General features: G+C 45.0%; 1 protein-coding gene across 1 annotated transcript; it reads left to right on the top strand.

Moving 5' to 3' along the window:
* The first annotated feature begins 6,805 nt into the window (after positions 1–6,805).
* Positions 6,806–22,840, top strand: PPP1CC (protein phosphatase 1 catalytic subunit gamma). The gene is made up of 7 exons (XM_040577485.1): positions 6,806–7,062; positions 16,518–16,649; positions 17,828–18,058; positions 19,640–19,744; positions 20,431–20,654; positions 21,096–21,230; positions 21,650–22,840. The coding sequence occupies exons 1-7, from the start codon at positions 7,008–7,010 to the stop codon at positions 21,737–21,739; spliced, it is 972 nt and encodes a 323-aa protein (XP_040433419.1). The 5' UTR covers positions 6,806–7,007; the 3' UTR covers positions 21,740–22,840.
* Positions 22,841–23,979: the final 1,139 nt, after the last annotated feature.

Genomic DNA, 23,979 nt, shown 5'->3' with positions numbered 1-23,979 from the left:
AAGCGAAGGTGAATGTCAGCTGGCGGCCCCGAGGCTCTCCGCTGACCGACATGCTACCGAGGGACAAACCCTCGGGAGAAGTGACGTTGGAGGCTGCAGCGTGGGGGTGCATGGGCTTGGCAGACCCCACAAGGGTTTCTCCACCTCTGTTCTTGCATCTTCTCCAGGTGCTTGCCCAGGAGGCCCACAGAAGCTGTGGTGGTTCGAGTACATCCCCCAGACAAAACCTTCAGCCACGCACAACCTCCCACAAACTATCTCCCTTCTAAAATGCAGCCCCTTGGCCATGAAATCTGCTTCTCCCCCAAGGCTGCCCTGCGGCCCCCACCCCGTGGGCAGTGCTGAGCCCACGAGCGCTGGGAGGTGCCAGGGGAGAGGCCGGGCTGGTCCTCGCCGGGTGTGGGCACGTCGCGATTGCCCAAGGCAACAACAGCCTCCCCTCCCTGCCCACCGTTCCCCTCCCTGCCCCTCTCCCTTCCCCAAAACCCACCTTGATTTGTGTAGCCCCCACGAGGAATAAACCTAACCCAACCAAACTCAGAGCCCTGGAGAGCATCCCCTGGAGGGACGTGAGTTTGGGAACAGGATGCAATGGTACATTTCAACCTTAAATGCATCCTCGATCAACCAAAGCTCTTCTGGCTGCAGGGTGAACACTTTCCTTTGTTTTTTTTTTTTTTTTTTTTCTTGTTTTTTTTTTCTTCTTTTTCAATGCAGGAAAGACTGCCTATGCCCAGAGCCATTTGTCGTGGGGCAGAAGCAGACCCCCAGCCTTAAGCCTCACCTCGCTACAGCCTCAAACTGGCCTTGAGCGCAGGGCTGAGCTTCTCCTGCTGCTCAAACCCACACAGCGTGCCCCTAGTGCAAACAAGGCGTCTAGTTTTAAAAGGCAAAAGTCACGTGGAGTATAAAACACGGAGGGAAAGAAGGGGAAAAGTGAGCTCCCGAAGGGACTGGAACAACAGTGGCAACTTTCCAAGTCCCCCCTTTCTCCACACATTAATTTTTCCGACTCCCCGGTCTCACTTGCTGCCCCGCAGCCTACGTCTGTATGGAGGCATTTGCGTAAAAGCCCGATTTATTGGCTAACAACCACCATTGTGTACACAACTGTCCGCAGCCCTTGGATGTATCACCTCACCTGAACCCAAACTCTGGTGATTTAGCACCGGAGGAACCCAGGGGGATCCTGGCTCCACCGCTTTGGGTTTGTGCCGCAGGCTGGGGATGGGATCGCAGCTCCCCAGGCTGCAAAGCGAGGTCGCAGCGGCACCGAAAGCACCGTGGGTGCTGCAGTGAGCACTGCCAGTGGGCTGCGAGCTGCCAGGTCTCCATCCTCACTGTGGTGCTGAGCCCCCAAAGGGCGCCGGGGGCTCTGCACAGCTCCGGTGCCCACGCCACGGAGCTCTCACCCAGGAGCAGGAGGTTTTTATTCCTCGAGCCGCTCGGGGCCACCCGCATCACGGGTGCGGGGCTGTTGAGCCAACAAGACCACGGCTCAGCACAACTCCGGCTGAGGACTTCAAATGAATTAAATCTGATGCATACCTACTCCCTCAGCCGCATAATTACCGTTAATTATCCAGGCTTGAACTGCCCGGGGGGTGGGAGATGCTGCGTGGCACCCCAGCGGCCGTCCCACTGGACCACTCAACTGCAGACCTCGTCCGTCCCCAGTCCCCAGGGATGCTGGCAGCAGAGGAAGCCCCAGGGCACAGCAGCCGCTCGCAGCAGCATGTCTGAGCGGTGTGGACAGACCAGAAGGGCATCCAGGGATCAGAGTTGGCTCCAGCCACGCTTTTCCTCCAAACCCTTTTGCACAGGTTTTAGCGCAACCTTACGTAACAGCAGCCCGGCTCCTGAAAATCTGCCAGCCTCGCTCAAAGCGAGCAGAAAGGAGGAGGTGAGAAGGGAAACAAATAAATAAGCACACGTGGCAGCTGCCTCCCCAGCAGACCACGTTTTCAGACGCCGCACGTAAGCAGAAAGGCCAGGTGCAGGGCGGCAGGCAGTGGGACTGCTCGGGATTTTCAGGACCATCAGGGGAAACAAAAAAGAGCAGAAAATGAAGTCAGGTACCCCGACTGCCCTCTGAATGACTGTCATTTGTCCTGGGCCTGGGGAGGCTTTGGAGCACCAGCCGTTGGGAAGCCTGTGGGCACCTGCAGGGAGGATGTCCCACGTTTCATCTGCATTTCTAAAGCCCCAGGGCAGGCGGGGTACCCGACATGGGGAGTCTCTTCCTTGCTCCTGCCTCTCGTGTTCAGCGATGCGTCGCCCACAGAGGCAAAGCCGACGTTTGACCAAGAACAAATCAGCAGAGCCTCTTCTTATTTCCACTTTCCCGCTCGCCTGGCAGCTCTCCTGGTCCTCCTTTCTCATCGGTTTTAATTAGAGAAGCAGCTCATCCATGAAGCCGAGTTCTGCCGGGGTAAGAGGAAGCGAAGAGAAAAAGCAAACCGTGTTCACCCCGCCACGGACCAGCTGATAAAGGGCTGCGAACCCTTTGCTGGCTGTGCAGCTGACTGCCACGTACGTTTTTCCCTTTCCCCCTCCATGAATGGCTCAGCTGAACCCCACGGAGACCTGCACGAGCTTCCCAGCTGGTTATGAAACTCAGGCTCTGGCGGAGCGTGGAGGTTCCTGGCCGGCGAGGGAAGAAGACAGGGGCTCCTCTCCTTGCCAAAGCAGCATCAACCGAGCCGCTGCGGCTGCTCTCCGCTAAAAGTAGGACAAATCCTCCTTCAGCCCCGTTTCGGCTCTTTTTCTGAGAGATAGATGGAGCAGACACTTGCCCAGGGGTGCTCAGTGCGGGTAGGACACACCGATCGGCTGCTTCCCCGAGTGGCTTTTGTGCCTGGCCCAGCCTGAAATGTCGGATTCAGATACAAAACTCACAGACAGGGTGTGATGTGCTGCGTTGTCTCAATCCGAATGGCTACAGCAGGGAAAATCCTACTGTGGTCTCTGCTACATCAGAATAAAAAGTGACTTAGGACATTTTTATAAGGGATGGATTTTGCTGGTAGCATTTTTGCCACTATGAACCTTCCCAAACTCACCAGCTGAGGATTGTTCCATCCAACAATGCCTTTCAGCAGAAACCCATGAAGTATGTCAACTTTGACCGAAAAAAAAAAAAAAAAGAAGAAACGTAGGAGGGGAAGAACGGCAAATCACATTTTTCTCGTGTCAAAATAGCCTGTCTCGAGATTTTCTGAGCAGAATCCTTTAACGTATTTTAACAAAAAAAAGTGATTTTAACAAACTTGCGATGGACTTGTCATTGTTGCTGATAGGTTCCCTGGGTGGGAGGTGCAGATGCAAACCAGCTGTTGGGAGCGTAAAACGTTTGGCTCGGTGGAAATCAAGGCCTGGGTCCCACGTGCAGGGTGTAGAGGGGATGACAAGAGAGCATGAGGAGCTCTCTGGAAGGCATCCTGCCGCTGCCCCTCTGGGCATGGGGCTTTGCACGTGGCGGAGTCCTTGGAGGAGCAGCAGAAAGCCCCGAGCTCCTCACCACGTCCCGCACGGCGGAGCTGCCTGCCGGCAGTCTGCATGTTTTGGTGCTCAAGGGAGATCGCTGCACTGCATGTTTGGTAAATAAAACATGACACTAAGAAAACACCTGACTCTGCGTCATCGACTCCCTGCCAAACAGGGCACGTACCCCTGCGTCTCCAGATCCGCCTCGTGGCTTTGCCCTTCTGCTCTTTTATCTCACAAATCGCCGCTGCCTACCCCAAAACTCTGCAGCAGCTGAAATTTGGGGGTCAGCAAAATACTTTAGCCGTCAGAGGCAAGAAGCACGCGTACAAAGTTTATCTGGATTGTAACAGCCTGATATCTGGATGCACGCAGTAGGAGTTATGAAAACATTGAAATCGTGGCTGAGCATCTAGTTAGGAAAAATAACATTTGACACACAAGTCACACCATCTTTGTTTTTCCAGTGTTGAACAGACCGTGTAGATCTTTGTCTGAAATGTACACAAACACACTGAATTTCACGGACTTAGCAAATATGTAATCTAAGGAAGGGGAAGCGTGGGTGACTTGCATTTCTAAGGATCCGCCTACATACAGGAATAAAATAAGGAGCTTTTCATCATTAGCTGTATATATATACATGTATATATGTGTATATATAGGGTATCCACATCATGTTACACACATAGTATATGTATGTGCATGTGCATGTATTATGGGTATGTATATACAGAATAATTATGAAATGCTCCTTATTTTGCTGCTGTATGTAGGTGGGTATTATATATATGATATCTATATTTTTATACATAGCCAGATTATGAGCAACCGTACAATAAACAAAGTGGCATGCGCAAGAGATAGTGAGGACAAATCAGTGAGGAAAGATATTTTACACTGAGGCTTCCAAGGAATGTTACCCAAGCTGTGATTTATTTGTGGAATTTCAGGGGGGAGGGAGGAAAAGACACAAAGGTCTCAGAGCTGCGAGCAAGATAAATCGTACATCATCATGTATTTAGCAAACTAGAACACAAACTGTGGAGAAACACAGAAAGGGCGGGGATATGCGAACTGTGAGCTTCAGAATTATTGAACGCTTCAAGCCTGTGCGCAGAGTTTAAGGACAAAGGGATTTCCCTGATTGTTCCCCTTCTAGAAATAAATCATTATGGTGAGCAACACTGGAGAAGAAAATAGTTTCAGGTTATTTATAACACCTTGGCTGTGTCCCTTTTCTAATCGGAGAAGCTGCTGTGGGGCAAGGCTAGTTATTTTCAGCAGAGAAAAATTAGCTTATTAAAACGATAATTCTGCAGTGGCATTTTAACATCTCAGCCTTGTCTCGGAGTTTACTGCTGTTAGGTAAGGGCCCTTATTTTTTATGTCTACATAGCAAAAATGTAAACGCAAAAGACTGTGTGCAAAACCCACAGGCCCGCTCCGAACAGGACACCAAGCACTCGCAGCGAGCGCTGGGACCTGGGTGCGGAGCCGTAGGGAGGCGGGTTGGTTATCGAGGTGATGACAGGGCCTTGACAGATCTGCCTTCATCTGTCACTTCCCTCCTTTCCCCTCGGCTATGCCTCTTTTAACGCGAACTGGCGGTGCTTTGGACCTTGCTTGATTTGGTTCATCAAGTGAGATGCATTCCTTGCCCTGACCAGTTTCGTTTGAAGGGCCAGATCCTTCCTTTCAGATGTATGATGATCCAATGAATTCCCATACCTATAGGAGCAAACGTCCTGGGTGGCATTCTGGAAGGTGCTGAGCTCTCCCCCTCCACCCTGTTTCCCAGAGCATTAACAGGAGTGAAGGGGACTCAGCACCCCACAAAAGGTGCTCTGGTCGTCACAGGACTCATCCCTGGAGGGGTGCCAGGGGAGAGGGGGTGACAGCTGAAGGACACGATAAGATGTAAGACATTTCCAGCAAGGGAAACAAGGATGGGAAGGTTTCTCGGGAAACACAGGACCAATTTCCCTTTTTGAATAATTTAGTTAAATCCAAGGGAATAACTCACTCTGCAAAATTTGAAAGGATTTGCAAGAGAAAGAAAGCATTCGGTGCAAAAGAGCTGGGAGGCCGTTCCCTGGGAAGGTGCAGCACAAAAATAGATGTAAATCTGCAAGTGCTGTCACGTTGAAGTAAATCTGAAGTAACTCTATTGTCTTCAACGGGGTTACTTTGGGCTTACACCAGCGTGACTGAGATTAGCGTATCGGCTGGGGCGTGCTCATTACGATAAGCGTTGGCTCGGGGAAGTCGAGCGTTTTGAAGCTTCGTTTTGCAGCGCACTAAACCCCTGAGTTTCGGGTAGTGTCTGGCCATGTACTCTTATCTCCTTCCTCCCGCCAGACCTAAGGTGTGCTGAGACGGCGACTCCTTCGTGTTATCGCCCTCGGGGACCTGAACTCTGCTCCGGCGCCGCCATGGCAGCCAGCAGTTATGGATGTTATATAACTGTCACCATGAGGCATCCAGCATGCACGGTGGCAGCAATTGGCGCAGGGAGTGGAGAAGAGGTTGACGCAGCCATCCCTGCAAGTTAAAGCAGGAGGAAACAAAGCAATTAAACGATAGTCCATCAGAGATGCAACCCGAACAGGGGGAAAGGCCCACACAGCCCATCTCCCTTGCAGATGCATTCCAATTTACGAGAGGAGCCTCATTTAATTGCTTGTAGCCAAGCCTTTGCTATACTCAGGACAAAATAATAACAGAAACGTGAAATAAAATGGCCAGACGCTCTTGAAGGACCATGCCAATTTCTCTGGCCAGGCTCCCTATGAATTTCCAAGCGCTGTACGTGTGCACTTTGTAGTTGGACGGGGAGAGGCGTGTGTCTGAGGTTACACAGAGCTGTCAGCTGGTGCACCTGCTGGGGGAGATGCCAGCTGCCGGCGTGTTTTGGGTGACATTCATCCTATTTTAGGGCCGGGGAGCGGCTGGTCTGTGGTAGGCACCTGCACCCCTCATGGGTCACGGGCACGTGGCGCCATGCGGCGGCAGCCCTGACAGGAGACACACCCCAACCTCCCTCCACCGGGACACACAGAACGGCCTGCAGCTCCCCACCACGGCCCGGTTCCGACAGACCGAGGCCGGGCCGGTCACAGTGGCCCCCACAACACCGGGAACGGGCTGCAGCCCCGCACTATTTCCCCGCCCGCCGGCGGAAGGATCCGGCAAAGGCGGTCTCGGAGCCGCAGTGCGCGCCCCGCCTCCGCCGAGCTCTTCCCGCCCGGCCTATAAAGGGCTTCCGGTGAGCCGCCGCGCGCTCGCGGTATCCATGCGCCGGCCGAGCCCGCTGAGGGGACGGCGGCCATTTTGTGGGGCGCCGGGGCTCTGCCGAGGGGGGAGGCGGCGGCGGGGGGCTCGGAGCTGAGAGGAGAGAAGAAGGCGGGGGAGCGGGCAGGGGCCGGCGGCACGGGGCGAGCGGAGGAGCCGGGCCCTGCCGAGCGGCGAGCGGAGGGAGGGGAGCGGCGGGAAGGGGTCCGCCGGGCCGCTGCGAGGCGATGGCGGATATAGACAAGCTCAACATCGACAGCATCATCCAACGGCTGCTGGAGGGTGAGGGGCGGCGGCGGCGGGGGGGACAGGAGGTGGGGGGCGACCGGCACCGGGCCCCCGAGCCCGCCCAGCAGCGGCCTCCGGCGGGGCCCCCCTCGGTCCCCGCTCGGCCACGGCCGCCGGCCCGGTTTGGGGGGGCCCAAAATTGGGGGCGAGGGGCTCTGAGGCCTCCCGGGGGTCCCCACGGGTCTTGGAGCTCCGCTGCCCCCGGCCCCCGAGCAGCGCGGGGTCCTGCCGGCCTCCCCTTACAGCTGGCGGGGGGCTGCTCCTTTTTGTCGTGGCGAAGCGTTTCAGGATGCTCCTGGCCTTTCTTTTGGGTTTTTCCCCCTATTTTTCGCTTGCACGCACGTGGGGTTGCGCTTGGCTGGGCAGTCGTGGGGCTCGGGAAGTCGGAGCTGGGGAGTTTAAAGAGCCTGTCGGGGCAGCTCCTCAGAAAGTCTGGAGGGGAATTCCACGGGCTTTAGGACTTCGTGGCTTTAGCTTTGATTAGTTGCTGCATTAATACTACCATTGGGCTCTGAATTTGTAACATATGGTAGCTTACTTAGGTGTCAGTTGAGGGTTGGGTTATGCTGTTCCAGACAGTACGTGGAAGGACTTACTGTCTTGTTAGCACCTAGGGTTGAAAAAGATTGCATGGAAGCTTCTAAATCAAAGGGAAACCTACAAGTTCCAGGGGGTGTCTTCAGCATCTTCCTTTTGGTTGCAGGGGTCAGCACCAGGCTGCAGTTGTCATCTGATCCGTGTTGGAAGTAGAATGTGACACATTTTCTTAAGGCATCAAGGAAGGAATTATTTACGGAAAGGAGCTAGCCTGATCCAGCCAAATTTCATGTGTGTTGGGGCAGGCATCTCATCAGCACTTGAAAAGGTTGATGGGGAGTTTAACGTTATTTCCGTTTGGCACAAAGTCATCTAAGATGATGTTGAAGCAAACAGTGAGGAAATGTCTTTCAGCTATGTTATACTTTTTCCTTCTTATAAAATTTTGCTCGGTGTAATGGCCTGGAGAGCAAAAGGACAGGCAGAGGGACAGTAGTGCTACCACAGAAATTACTCAGAATTAAGAATCCAATAGGTGTATTATGGGATTACTGAGCTAGAATAAGTAAAAGTAAGTAGGGCTTTTTCTCTGATCCGTTTTGGTTTGCCTGTTACCAATTTAAACTACCCTGGCTTAAATTATTTAAAGGCTTCCCTTCATAAATTTAGACCAGGATTTTCCTGAAACTCTAGTAGCACACTTTGTAGGTGTCAAGTCCTATGTCATATGTCTGGTGCCTTATTAATACATGCTCAGTTTTACTGCAGATAATATATTTCATACCTGATTAGATCTAGTGCAACTCATGCGGTTTTCTCAGTGTAAGTTGCTAATATTAAAGACATGGAACAATGTAAGCACAGAAAGAAATCCGAGTGATTTTGAATGATGATTCTTGTTTAAAGTTTCAGAAAGTAATAAGAGGCACTATGTTAATATGTTATGGTCTTACCCGGCTTATAGCAGTATTACACGTTTGGAGGAGATGGGAGCTCGTAAGTAAGGCTTCAGAAGGCTTACTGACAAGATCTTTTAAGAGATGGTCATGTAGCTAAAGATGCTATTACTTCAGGTTGCATCAGCTGCCAGAGCTGAAATTAATTTTTTATTGACATTTCAGCTGGGATTTCAGATTTCTTGAGGCAATGGTCGTCTTTCAGTTTTTAAAATGATTACCTATGTTAGTAGCCTGTGCTAGTGTGTATTTTGTGTATTGCTTATTAAATGTCCATTTTAAACTTCTTTCTCAGACAGTGATGATTGACCTTTGTGGTAGTCTTTTTACTTTTTTTTCCCCAGAAAGGGCAAAGCAGTGCTGCATTTTTGCAAGCATCGCATTTTGCATAGAGTGATAAATTGTGTGAATTACTGTGCAGGCACCATTCTCTGGTGGTTTAAAATTTGACTCATCCTTTCCCTGGAATTATTAAGGTGCAGCTAGGTAGGTGACAAGACTGAGCTTCTGAAGTGCGGCTCTGCATGGTATTAAACTGGGGGGCAGAATCTGAAGTGTGTGTGAGGTTTCTAATCCGATTTGGAACAAGCAAAGAAATTTAAGATGCATTTCTGCATTATGTGGTATTGTTTTCAGTGCAGTGCTGGTAGAACAACTGCAGGGTGTTAGTTATATGAAGCCTGAAGCGTCTGTACCAGAATTGTTTCAAGTGATAACCTTTTCAGGCAAGGTTGCACACAGATTATAATCATAGTCAAGCACTACAACACAGCACAATCTGCTTTAATATCAGTTTAATAACAAACTGAATTGCCCAAATCTTTGTGCAAGTTTTAATTTTCAGAGCAATTTGATATTTTATTATAAACATCTTTAAAATGTATACTTAATTTTTTTATAACAGCTAATTTTAGGTGATTCATCTAATATAATGCGAAGGATATAAACTGGTACTATGGCTTTATGCCTTCTTCCCCTTTAAAGGGTAAAAAAGGTATTATGGAGATAGTTTTAAATATATTCTCTCACTAATTTATTTCAAATTTATTTCATAAACTGTTTTATAATAGCCGTAGCATTGCAGTATTGGAGGAGACCAAGTGAGCTGTGCTGGTAGTGAATCTAGTTAGTGGTCTAGGTGAGGTGGTTAAATGGTAAATAATCTGTTCTCCCTTTTGTTCTTAATACAGGGTATCAGTAAAGTATTTGTGATTGAGTTGTACTTGCTTTCTGTCTTGACATCTTTTATGACAACTGAGGCAATGGCTCTGGTCAAATTACGTTATTCGTACTGTTTCCCTCAAGGAGTTGATGCAATCCAACCCACATTAAGCTAGTTAGCTGAAATGATTAGAGTATTCTTTAAAGGCCTAGAAGTGTATGTTTAGCTTCTTGTTCTTAAGTAAATATTTGGAGAGTCTTTCTTGCTCTGAGTGTTTATAGTACAGAGCCATTTGGCTTTGAAATGTCACAAAAACCATTTTCCAGTAACATTGTTCTGCACCTTGGGGAGCAGTTCAATGAAAACATTCAGCGTACCATTTTTTTTGCTGTAACTTATGTTTTGCTTGACTTCTTTACTAATGAGGGCTGTACATTTTCATGAGAACAGGTTGTCTAATTTCGTTGCTTTTATAGTAATTTTCCTAACAACAATCTTCTCAAGAGTAAGGCTTTTAAAGTATACCAAATGACAGTATCCTGCAGTGAGTATTGAGATGTTTCCTAAGTGTATTTGATAGTGGGTAAAAGCCCAAATATTTACAGAACTAACTTGACTGAGGAATAAGTAGGGGCAAACTTAGGGGCAAGCTATTCTAGAAGGGATGTTGTAGGCAATAGCTAAATGTTCTGGGCCTTTTATCTGCTAAACCAAACCTGCTGCTAGATGAGATGCAGGAAAAGCTCCCTGTAAGATGAAAAATCGGTGTCATCTGTATAGTCGTGGAAAGGCTCCCAGGAAATGGCAGAATTCCTGCTCAGCTCTGGGCAAAGGATCAGTGAGGAGAAATCCCGAGACTCCCAGGTGTGAGCGTGGCTTCCCTTCTGTGTCATGTCAGATGATGTTCCTGGAACTAGGGCCCCGTATCCGTTTCCTTCACCTACTGTTGGCAGCTTTTCGTGTATAATGTAAATAGGGTCTGATTTGAAACTGGAGCGCATAGTAATGTCTCTGGAAAAGCAGATTGAAATGTCCTAGCCTTACCATGGTAACAAATAACAGGGTAAAATAACAGCTAGCATACGTTAGTGGAGCCCAAGTTGAAGTAAGTTTCTGAAAATCTTTTCTGTGTTCCAGCCTCTGCAATTGCTATTAAAGGAAAAGAAGTAATGAAGAGAGGCTTCTTCGGATAAAGCCATGCAAGGCCAGGATGGTGATAGCCTTTTTGAAAGCTGAAATCCTGTTTAGTGCACTAAAATCAGCAAAAAGACTCTAAATCCTCAAACTTCCCTGTTTATACACCCACAGACTTCTATTCCTGGTGAGGCTTGTTGTATAGCTGATGAGGAGATACTCTTTAATTTGCATTAAATGGTGAAAGATCATCATCCAGTTATCAAAAATAGTTAAGCCAAAGAGTATAGATAAAACTGCTGGAAAGAGGAAAAAATATTTCTTAAAGTTCAGCTCTCCAACTTCTATTCCTTTGTGCTTAATACAACATTGATTGGATCTGTAGGATTGCTTTCCATTTAGCTGATTGTCACAAATGCTAATCTGAAATTTGGTTGGATTTCACTTTTTGGTGAGCTGGGATGTTTCTAATAGACAAGTAGCACTCATTGACCTCAAACCATGTACGTTCCAGTAGCTCAGTGTTACTTAGCGTAGCTCAGTGTAGCTGAGGAGTTGCTTTTCGGTTTTGATTTTGAATTTGAAATGAGCTGATCAAAGTTGATGCTGTCTGAAGTAAACTAAAACCTTTTTGACATCAGCCACTTCCAAGTTATTTATTCCCTTTCTGTCTATGGTGTAAAATGGAATGTGAAACTGTCATCGGGAACTGCCAAAAGCAAGATAAAAACAACCTGCGGTATTTTTGGAAACTCCTCTAGGATTGCAGGCATCTTAACGTAAAATACGGTAAAATCGAAAGTCTTGTTTAATAAGCTAGGAGTCAACCAAGCTGCCGATGGACTATTTTCTTTAAAATATTTTCTGTACGAGAACTCAAGTCTAGCACCTCAGCTGACGGCATTTGTAGGGTAATACTGAAGCATGGATCACTGAAATTTCTACCACTTTGAATATTCCATTTCTGAATATCCTTTTGGAAGGGTTGCTCCCTTTCACAGGTAATGCACTCATTTTGATGAGAGCCTTTCCCTTTGTGAAAGGATTGCATGGCACCAGACTGAACGCTGGAAGGCGCTAGAGATGGAGCGTGCTGTACAGCCTGTACGTTCTGGATCCCACAGTTCTGACCCATCTGTCCTTCAGACAGAACTGTGGAAAAGTTACCCTAAATGTCAGGCTGTGTTGGAAGCCCTGGCAGCCGCAGCTATGCTTTGTCCTGGCTCTTTGCTTGCACTGAAATGACTTGGGGGTGGTGAATTCTTGCTCTTCCTTGTACACTTCTTTCGCCCTCTGCTGGGCGGCCGTCATACTGCGCCCGCGTCCTCATTTGGGGTTGGGGTTGGTGCTTTCTAGCAGTTCTCCTTATCTTGGAAAGTGCAGCATTTAATTTTAATAGTTGAAACCTATCGATTTGTGTTTTGGACAGGCTGTGAAGGATCTGTGGTGAAGCTTGTAACCCTCGGAAATAAGGTCTGGAATAGCACATCGTGAAGAGATAAGAGCACGCAGTTGTCATTGCCCCCGAGCTGTGGCTTGGCCCCGTGCTCGGTGTATTTAAAAAACAAAAGGCTCTGTCAGTACTGGCTAAAGGCTTTGTGCTTTTGACTGGACAACAGATGGATTGCTCTCCCTTAAAGGTTTCCTGCGCTGGTTTTACAGAGCACAGCTGTAGAAGCTGGGATATTTTCTAGCTCGGTCATTGTGACTTGGAAGAGTACCTCTTCAGAGATCGTCCTGGCCTCAGGGGGAGATCTTTTCTGTAGCCTTTTCCAGCCAGTGGAAATCTTTTTCCCCAGACTTCTTATACTTGCCCACTGGAGGAAGGTTTTACTTGTTAGAAGGCTGCCTGGGCTGGCCGTTGAAATTCAAGCTCTCAAAATGATTAAGAACAAGAGCGGCTCTGCCTAAAGGAGGAAGGGAATATGTTACTGTCTGGAAACAGTGCAGCAGTACGTTGAGACGAGATATAAATAAAATATTTGAAATGGGCTGACTTCTTCCCTCAACTGATTAATCTTTAGCTTGTTTCGCTGTCGGTTCCAGCCTGTCATTTCTGAGAGGTTATTTTTTATGCACTGAAAGAACAAATGTGCATGTACGGTGCTATTGAGCTGCTCTTTTGACTTTGACCAAGCTGCCAATTAGTATTGTACTGTCTGATCTCTACAAGCTGCCTTGTTTTGGTCCAAAGCAGAGAGAAGAAACTGTAAACACCGCGTTTTTCATGGTATCTTTGCCCTTCTTAGTGGGACAAAGTCATTTGGAGACTCAGAGAAACCTCCTAAGTGTTCATTCAGGCTGAGTATCCTGCATTTCCTTGCCAGCTCTTTCACTGTGGATGAGAAAATCCTTGCAGTAAAAATACAGATTTCTCAAACCACCATGCACTCCTGCATATTTGATTCTTCTGAAGCTGAAAATATTTTTTTCCAGCTTTTCAGGATATAGGTCAGTGTTAGAAGAAATTGAACACGCATTTTTTCCTGCGCTGGTTCCGTGTTGGATGAAAGTGGCCAAAATGTCACTGGCAGGCAGTGTGATACGGAACTGAACCAAATTTTCCTGTTTTTCTGCCATCCTGACATCCCTGCTAGTGAGTTTATGTAAACTGCAACAAAGCATTTCATCACGTCAAGCTTTTCTACAACTAAATGACTAAAACTGCATGAAGATTATACTGGTTCAATGAAAATATATCAGAAACCTAGGAAACTTGAATCTGAAGCAGTCGGTTCTCAGATTTTCATTTAATCCTCAGCAGAAATGAACGCATATGCTTTATTCATGAGCTCGAGTGACTCAGTGCATTGCTTACATTCCGTATACTTTTTTATACTTTCTAATTTATGGATGTGAGATGCAGGATTTGATTTTTAGCAATTTCCAACAAGACCAAATCACAGAAAGTTGAGTTTTTGCTATCTGAGAAGGTTAAATACAAGTATAGTACCTCTTTAAAAAAAAAAAGTTAATTCTGATATTTAAGAGAGGAGAAATTGATCTTTATAATTTAACCAGCTGATCACTTTTTTCTCTAAATTTGTTCTTTACTGCTTCTGGATATTTGGCGTGTTCAGTAACTTGTTCATTGCTCCCAAGCACAAGGAAAATTACCGGATGGCTGAAAAAATGACTGCAGAGATGAAAAGACTCGAGCGTGATAAACTGCTGTGACAAAGATTTAACTTTATGTGCTTCATTACTTCTAATATTTTAATGGAATACTTGAAGTTTCGTGGTAATTTGTGTCACCACAGAACGAATGCCGGGGTGAGCGGTAATACATGGCCGTGAGTAACAGCAGCAAGTATTGCCCGAGAGATAACGGTGTTAGAGCTGGGACATCTGACCACGCACCTCCCTGTCACTGTCACTGCAGGTTGTAATTTGAGCTGAAGCTTGTTCGAAGAAAGGCTGCGTGTTTTTTGGTGCTGTCAGTGGTTCTGCAGTACGGACAGTGCCAGCACGGCTCGGGTCTCTGGGATGGGAGTTGGTGTGCAGCAGGGAACTGGCTGGGTGATGACACCAAGTGCTAATAGAGCTGGAGTCCAGTGGCACGTGGTTTTATGGCTGGATATTACACAAGCACTGTTTATTCTTGGCTAGAGAGTACACCAAACAATGCCTTCTACTCTCGATCAAAGGCACAAAAGAACACTTAAGTGCTAATAAGAAAATTGTGAGCCCTCTGCAACACGATCGTCTTTCTCTTCCGAAGCCTTCTTCCCTACCGGAATTCTCACTTCTTGATTTCATGAACTGCAGGGTCTGCGGTGACAGTAACAGCGTAATGGGTTTTTCCATTTACTCTTAACCTACCCCTCACAAACGCTGCTGCGTGCAATTTAGCTATAGTAACAGAATTGCTGCCGTAGAAATGGCCTTTGTCTTTCTGGGCAACAGAAATTGGGGGCAAGGGGGTGTTAGTGTCAAATGGGGAATGGAGGGGAAACTTCTGATGTCTGTAGAAACTTGTTTGGGCCAAGCTGGTGTCCTTGTTCCGTGTCCAAGCTTTGACAGGATGTGAAGGGAACCAAACATTGAGAATTGTTGCAGTGGAGGTGGTAGAAGAAGAGAAGGATTGAAAAAATGTGGTCTGAGCCGGGAGATAAATCTCCTACCAGCTTGTCTTTTGCTGTGTTTAGGGGGGGGATGACAAGGAGTGGAGGAGGGACCCAGAAAAAGTGGTACATGGTTTAGTAAGGTGAATTTCTTCGGGCTCTGTCTCAGCAATTTATGAAACAGCTCAGTTAAAATAGACAAAAAGCTAGAATCTCCCTTCCTGAAATACAGGAGCGATTTCCTTCCCGATTAAATCCTTTGCAGCTTTGAGACAGTTCTCCCTCTGTAAAGGGCACCTAAAAGGAACCTGGAGAGCGGCTTTTTACAAGTGATAGGACAAGGGGTGATGGCTTTAAAAAAAGAACAAGGGGAGATTTGTTAGATGTTAGACATGCTTTGTTGTAAAATTCGTCAATTTGGTGGCTTCAGTTTTAATGCATTTAAAAAATGATTCCCAAGAAGAGTCCTAGTAATGAGGCTTTGAGTTTTGTTTACATACTTGACAAAAAAGAGCCTGGTGGTGTTATGTGGGCCTTCTCCTGAACTCCTTCTGGAGTCCTCATTCTAACTTGGGCTCCCAATTCTGCTGTGCAAGCGTAACTGGTGGGAGAGGAAGTTCTGTCACTGTTCCAGCCCCCTTTTTCTTCGCTCCTTTCCTCATGTCATTCCGCACCACCTCTTACCCTCACTGGCACCATGAGCATCAATTTGGCATAGCTGAGAGGTGGGAAAGCCTGAGGATGGGTTTTACAGGAACCTTCTAAAATAAATGTAGTCACAGTCCTGATCCATATGGGATAGGAAGTATATTTGGAGGGTTCCCACCTCTCCCTCTGGTTGTCAAATGTTTAATGTATTCAGCTGTTCCTCTGGCTCTGGTGTTCCTGAGGAACTGAAACTTGTCGGGGAGGGGTAAGAGGTGTTAAAAAGAGTAGTAAAAAGGTAAAGTACTGGCTTGAAATGTTGGTGACTGTTCTGTAGTACTAATTATTTCTGCAGCGCGCTCTGTAACTTTGAGGCAGTTTTTAGGAATGCAGTTATTTGTCTGACTGTCCTATTTAGGTTGTAAAACAGCCATTAAGGATGTGCCGGGCCATTAGATTTTGACAGGTCCTGCTTTGTGGGGGCGCCTTCTGATGGGGGACTGCAGATGCTGTGCTATCTTCAGGTTCATCGTAACCGAGAACTTCTCACCTAGATGAACAGGGACTTTTTTTTGATGAATTCTGGGGCTCAAGCTGTTTTACTTTTCAGCCTAATCTGTGCCCTGACCGCTTTAACATGTCAATATAATTAGCTTAACCTCTGGTTGGTGGTGGTGAGGTGATGACAAGTGTCTTTATATGGCTGACATTCCCATGTATGCTTATCCTGCTTTACTTTGTACTTATTTTAAGAGTTCAGAGTCATTTGGAGGAGAAAGCAAATGGCAGTTTAACAGCTCAGCATAAACAGAATACTTTTAAAATATTTTTCAGTCCTAATAGCACAATTGTTATAGTTTAATTCCATGTTAGTGGCATTTAGTCAGGCTCTTAAAGTAACAATAGGAATACTGTTGACATGGATAACTGACTTCTAACTTCTTCCAACAGTGAGAGGATCGAAACCAGGTAAAAATGTCCAACTTCAAGAGAACGAAATTAGAGGACTGTGCTTGAAATCCAGAGAGATCTTTCTCAGTCAGCCTATTCTACTAGAACTTGAAGCTCCACTGAAAATATGTGGTAAGTACGGTGATTTGGTGCTTGGTCAGGGTGTGGGGGTGGATTTTGGATATCTGCAGATGTTAAGCAGAGAACAAATGCCAGTTGCTACTTTCACTTACTGTGAAATGGGCAAATGTTTGTAGTGAAAGGGAAAATAAGGTTGGGCTGAATGTTTTGGGTGGAGGAATGGGGAGGGGGCAATGAACATGGGAATCGGAGTTGGGACCAAAAAATCCCAAACCGAAAAGTAACTGGTCTAGTTTCATCAGGTCTCTTGACCAGGGTTCAGAAGTTTTGGAAAGGAGTTTTTGTATCATTGAATGTTCAGCCTGATCAAGGAGAATCCAAGAACCACAGTAGCTTTTTTGTAGCTGCTATTCAGAGTTGAACCATGGTTTCGACACCATTTTAAAATCTTGCTGGAAACGTAAATTTCTGTACCATCGCCAGGACTGACTTTCTGGTTTCGTTTTACCACACTTAGTGGTGGTGTTGATTTTGCATGCTTGTGCATGTCTAGTTGTGCTAAAAGAATGAAGAATGTCAAAATACACCCCTCATTAAATCCTGCTCCAGCACTGAGGATTTACTTCAGACTGAAGTAGTTTGTTCAATATTTATAACATGTGGTAGACTAAAAGCAAGATTGTGTTCTGCGTGCCAGAAACAAAACTGTGATTTAAACCAAAGGCAGAAATACGAATTTATTTTGGTACAACTTCACTGTTATAATTTGAAATACTGGGTGTGGCGAGAAAATAAGAGGTGGTGCAGAGGAAAGTAAATTCCCTGGTTTTCAGTCAGCGTCACTACTGATGTGTGAAGGTATCGAGAATGAAGTAAAAGTCCCTAATGTCACAGCCACCAGTCAAGGAAAGGAATTAACTGGATGCCAAATTGTTGTGCTCGCACAACAGAGCTGACCTCTTGGAGTCTTAAATTTGTTTCACATGTGTAGGAATATTTTTGAGTAGATGGATACTTAGTCTTAATGCATACTTAGTCATTGTATTGCATAGAGGTCAAAATTTTGAGTGATAATTTGGTATGTATTAAGACGAACTATGTAATCTTCAAGAATGTTGCAGGCAATATCTCCAGTTTTTTCTGATGCTTCACTTATTTGCTGTTTCTCTAGAATTAATCAAAAAATGTTGTGAAATGTCACTTGTGTTGTTTCTGAACGCTCTTTGCAGGTGACATCCACGGACAATACTATGACTTGCTTCGACTCTTTGAATACGGAGGCTTTCCACCAGAAAGCAACTACCTGTTCCTCGGTGATTATGTTGACAGAGGAAAGCAGTCTTTAGAAACAATTTGTCTTCTACTGGCCTACAAAATTAAATATCCAGAGAATTTTTTCCTTCTCCGAGGGAACCATGAATGTGCCAGCATTAATAGAATTTATGGGTTTTATGATGAATGTAAGTAATTACGGACAAATGTGAGTATCTTTTGGCTTGGGAAAGCAGGTGTTTGATGTCTTCTAGTCTTCCGGCATTGGATCACTCTTTTCTAACTTGCTGTTATCTCTGCACACTTCGGTTGGCCCTGTGGCCTATTTTAGCAAGGGGAGTGTTTTCATTTACTCTGTTACAGCCTGACCCTCACAGAACAGCCTGTAAATGGGTAATTTTGTTAACTGGCCAGTGTGTTAAGTTCTCACTGGTACACATTTGTGAAGTTCTTACGGTTGTCTTACCAGATGAGAATTTTACTCTGCTTTACAGTTTGCATGTTTCTTTCATCTGTAACAATGTGTACCTGTTATAACTTAGAGATTGCACTGGTCTTTATTGTGATTGTTACAGTGCTTGCAGTCTAGTTCATACTAAGTCCTGTAACTTTGTAATGTTAAAAAAAAAAAAAGGCAAATGTTTGTCCTTCTCTGGAATACCTGAGACTGAATGCAGTCCTACAGTATTTTGCCCTGCTGCTTTGGCCAAAAACAGCGTTTCCTTTCTTCCTTTAATAAATGGGGCAAAGCATATGTGAAGCCTTCAGTATGATACATGATCGGATTAAATACCAGCTACTTGCTCTTTCTGTAGGTGGTTTCAGCTGTAAATGTTACTTGAACCAGTGCATCAGCCTTTTAATGAAGAAATAGGCTTGTGTTTATTTGGCATCACAAGCACTCCTTTTGAACAAATGTAACGTTGCTATGCACTTAGCGTACCAGCTCTGTCACTGCAGAGTGCATTAAGGTCTGCGATGGAAGCTATACGTAGACCTTACGGTATCGTAATAAGTAATTTTGCTGTAAAGTAGATGTGTAATGTTCGTGTGTTTCAAAAGATGTGAGCTAAACCAGATAGTGTGGAGGAGATTAAACTATTACGTTGATTGTGCACTGAAGCATCCTCCCAAGTTCTGTTGTGGGACATGCTTGGCTTGTACCTTACAAAATGTACTCTGTCTCATTCTCCTTTTTCAACAAGGAAACAAAGATGTGCGGCATTTGACTTGACTCCTCTAAGATTAATCACAGGCTTAGTCACATATCGCAAATACGTTCAGGGCTCATATCTGTTGGGAGAGTTGCTTGGAAAGTGAAACTAGCAGCTTCATTTTTTCAGGCCTGTTTCTGTGCCTAGAGAGGTTTTATGCAGTAAAGTACTTGCAGAAATTTAAGGAAAATCTGCTTTCCAGGAAATGCTGTCTATCCCTGAAGAAAACAGCAAATGGCGTAATTTTCTGAAATGGATCACATTCTCCAAGGGAGTTGAGACTGGAGGGTCTGGCTGCCAAGAGTAGAATGTCATTCTCTTGAACAGATGCGTGCTATCCTCAGAGCCATTTCAAAGCTGTCTCTGTCACATGGAAAAAGACCTTGCAACTTTTCTTATCAGCAGTAAAGTACATCAGTGGGTATCAGGGAAGATAAAATGTGTATCGGCCTTATTGCTGAGTTCTTGCAAGTCTTAGTTCAAGGCAGCCATGGTAGACTGTAGTTGTGTTAGAGAAGTACACTGACTGTTCTTTTCTCCCCAAATCTTTTCTAGGTAAGAGAAGATATAATATTAAGCTGTGGAAAACTTTCACAGACTGTTTTAACTGTTTACCAATTGCAGCTATTGTGGATGAGAAAATATTCTGCTGTCATGGAGGTAAGTTCTTTAGTTGATATTTTAAGAAAATGTAATACTCTGGTATAAATATTGGCAATTTCATGTTTATCTTGTATGCTTTTCAGCTGCTGAAAAACATTGATTTTTTTTGTCTTGCACTTCTTTACCAAAGACTTCTTTACCAAAGCTTTGAAACTTTAGGGATTTTCCCCTGCCTCGGTTCATGTACGAGGTAGGCTTGAGAGCTTGATCAGTGTCAGTTTTGTGAATCGTTGGGCTGGCAGTTTGACTGCAGATACAATTGTCTGCATTTAGTATGCAGACAATTGGAGAAATGCAGAAAATGGTATGAGATCTATGTGATGTTGTATTTCATCTTACTAGGCCTGATCTTTAAAATAAACATGTCCTGTTATTTCTAGCATTAATGCCTCTTTTACTTGATAGCTCTTTTAACAGACACTTGCAAATTGTTGAGGTTGTAATCCTCTAAAACGGGGAAATGGCTTTGCTTATCTTGCTCCCGGTAAACCTTCTAAAAAGTCTTTTATACAAACTTCAAAATAAATGCTGGATTAAAAAATACCAGTTAACATTGCCATTGTACTACATAAAATTGTGGTGGTGAATGTGTTTGGATACAAGTTTTTTTTGTCTTGAGTTGTGTCAATCTTACAGTGCGAAGTTGGACTGAAATGTGAGCCGCGTGTCTTTACTCTGACCAGGTTTGTCACCAGACCTTCAGTCAATGGAACAGATAAGACGAATTATGCGCCCCACTGATGTACCTGATCAAGGTCTTCTTTGTGATCTCCTGTGGTCTGACCCTGACAAAGATGTCCTAGGATGGGGTGAAAATGACAGAGGAGTGTCCTTCACATTTGGTGCTGAAGTGGTTGCTAAGTTTCTCCACAAACATGATTTGGATCTCATATGTAGAGCTCATCAGGTATTTTCATTTTGTGCATTAAACCGAGGAATATTTTAAGTTGAAAGGGACCTGAAGTGGTCATCTGGTCTCTACACACATACTCAACACAGGGCAAACCGATATAAGACCAAATCGCTTAGGATCTTGTCCAGCCAGGCTTTAAATATCCACAAGGACAGATTCCACCATCTCTGGGCAGCTTGTCCCACTGTTTAAAAGCCCTCGTATGTTTTTGTTTAATACGTGTAAGCCGTGGGTCTGATACTTAAACAAGGTTGTCTTGAACTTAGTGTAATTCTGTTTTATTGCTAATGGACCTCGTTGCCAAAATGGATCCTGTGATGCTCTTCCTGTTTTGGGGTAAAAGTTTGGAGCTGGTGCTCCTTAGCTGTAACCAGTTTTTCAGCTGCTGGTTCGATTAAAGCTGCTTTGTACCTTGTTCTGCTTTTGTCTCCAAAGGTTGTTGAAGATGGATACGAGTTTTTTGCAAAAAGGCAACTGGTAACTCTCTTTTCCGCCCCAAATTACTGTGGAGAATTTGACAATGCAGGTGCCATGATGAGTGTGGATGAAACTTTAATGTGCTCTTTTCAGGTATTGTATTTGGCAACTTTATCTCCTACTTAGTGCAGTCACACTTTAAAGTTCCTGTTCTCGATTTATGCTGTACTGTTACAAACCATAATGTTTGCTTCAAATAGATCTTCACAGCTATTAAATGTAGACAGAGCTGTTTGCATTCATGTCTTTAAAAACGTGATAAGCCCTTACTGATGTGAGTAGATGAACCGTTTTACCTTGGAATTAAATCATCCAAGCAAAGTTATCAGCTGTTTTCCTGCTTCCGTTGGCGTGGGCTCTCAGATCAGCTGCTCTGAGCAGGAAACTCATTTATTTCTTGGCCTCCTTATGACCTGTCCAGCTGATCTGTGTCATACCTTACCCTACTGAATGGATTGTTTGAGGGTAAGAAAACTAAATTATTTGCTTAATGACTGAATTCTCTCTTTCAGATTTTGAAACCTGCAGAGAAAAAGAAGCCCAATGCTAGCAGACCTGTAACGCCTCCCAGGGGTATGATCACAAAACAAGCAAAGAAATAGTCAATGTGGCACTGCCTTGTTCGGACTTGTATTATAGTATATAACCTCCATTTTTAAAACTGTAATGTGTACTGTTCAGCTTGCTCAAAATAGATAATGTGTTTGTGGTTTCCCTTTTGATTTGATGAATGGCATTTGCTGGTTGTAACAGCAAATGAAAGATTTTTCTCCCTCCCAGAAAAGGTTTTAAACTTTCCTTTCGTTGGTGTTACAGCTGTACACTCCGCAGCATCTTATCCTGTCATTATGGGTAATTGTACAACTGACTTTCTGAATCTGTACAATGAGTAGTGTAAATGCTTGTTTTCTTTAGGATCTAAAGAGGGCACTAGTGTGCTGTGAGAGTAGAAATTTGTTACTGTTGGAAATGACATACTGTTTATACAAACCACTGTGAACTTTTTTTACGTTGAAATTTGTTTTAAAGGGATTGCTTTTCTTTTAATGTCTTGTCATGTACACATCAGTTTTATTGCTGTCAACATTAGAAATAACCTTCAACCTTCCCAGCATCACTGGTATGATGTATATTTAATGAAAACACACCTCCCTCTCCATATACTTTAAATGTCAATTAAAGCCATTATTTTAAGTTTCTTTCCTGAAGCCAAAGTTCGTTTAGAAAACTGTACGTACACAACCCACCACCCACCCTGAGCTGGCAGGGCCTTCCATTCATGCCTTCTTCTCGGAGATAAAAAGGAAGTCTCAACTTGAAATAGCAAGTAGAAATGCTGTGCTGTTAGTTCTGTTCATGGCAAAAGTAAACACATTTTTGTACAGTTTCTGTACGTTCTATCACGTGGACCTTTCTACAGTTGCATCAGTCCTATGGCAGCCAGGGTCAGAAGGCTGGAAGTTAAGGAAATGGTTCTAAGATCTGCCTGAATGGTTTTGTGCATTTTGGCCTAGAGACTTTGTTTTACAAAGAAACCTAGAAAATAGCTTGATGAGCCAACCAGAGGCATTGATCTTAAGCACCAGTTTATACAAATCTCTCACGGTATCTTGTTTTTTAAAAACTGTTAATCTTTTTTGAACAGATGACAGTGTACAATACCATGTAGTGAAAATCACTTATTAAATGAAGAAATTGTTAAATCTTCTGTGTCAGTTTATCACAACTACTATCACTCCTGCTATCAGAGGACCTGACTTAGAGAAATAAATCGGTCTGGAAATCCACACATTCTCAGTTTGGATTTGTCTGAGCTGCAAGCACTTGAGGTGTGCTTTTAAACAGCGTTGGATTCAGATCTGGTTCCGAAGCTTTAATGTGCGTGCTGCCCCGAGACACCAGCACCCTTCCACCAGAGGGAGGTGAGGGCACAGGCACTCAGCTCCCAGACTGCTTCGAGCACTGCCGTGGGTCTGCACAACTGTCTAGCAGACAAGCCAGAGCTCCGTGTTTCAGCATCTGGTATATACCGATCCTGCTGTCTGAGCTTGTGGTGTTTTTGCAGCCTCTGATCAGGGCAGCTGCGGGTCAAGGCTTTTGAGAAGCGCCCAGGCAGTGGTTCCCAGAGATGCGTGCGTGGGAGGACTCGCTCAGCTTGGCTAGTGTTTATCGTCCTGCTGCGTGTTTGGAGTGAGTTGAGCCTAGAACAAAAGTACCGTTTTGTAGAGACCATTGACTTAACGAAGATTGTAGTTGAGGACGAGACCGATTTCCTCTGGTTCTTAAATTCAAGAACTGTAAATTCTTGGTGAAGAAAGGTCAGTAAACTTTACCACTGCTGCTCTTACTTTAGCAAGACTTGGTATACACATCAGCTAAAGCAGCTTGCAATTAGAGGGGATGCATAAGGTATAATGCCAGCTGTGGGCACACGGCTGTCCTGCCCTGGATAGGAATACACTGCTGGTATACGTTCCTTCATCTGCCACCTCCTCTCGTGTACCTCGTGGAAATACTGCCAAGATTTTTAGAAGGCGAGTGAAGTGGCTTATTTCATATCACCAGGCTGTTCTAAAACTGCTGCGGTAATGAAGCTGCAAGGTGCTCAGGGTCTGGTTAGTGTTCAGTTTTGTCACCAAAACGTCTGGTCCAGATAAACCAGCTCTGTTCTGGCACTTTAGTTAGCAGATGAGTTTCTGTTCCCTCTTCCTGGAGTAAGCTGAGTTTTCGCGATGAAAATTCATCTGGGTAGTTTCTAGCCATTGATTTTTTACATTTATTTTATTTCTCTGCTAAACCGAAACCTTTTTTCTACTCTGAAGATCTTTTTCTTCTAAAACAT

Source organism: Cygnus olor, chromosome 17 (genome assembly GCF_009769625.2).
Source record: "Cygnus olor isolate bCygOlo1 chromosome 17, bCygOlo1.pri.v2, whole genome shotgun sequence".
Taxonomy (NCBI): domain Eukaryota; kingdom Metazoa; phylum Chordata; class Aves; order Anseriformes; family Anatidae; genus Cygnus; species Cygnus olor.
Note: the sequence above shows the minus strand (reverse complement) of the source record. Positions and strands in the feature narration are given on the sequence as shown.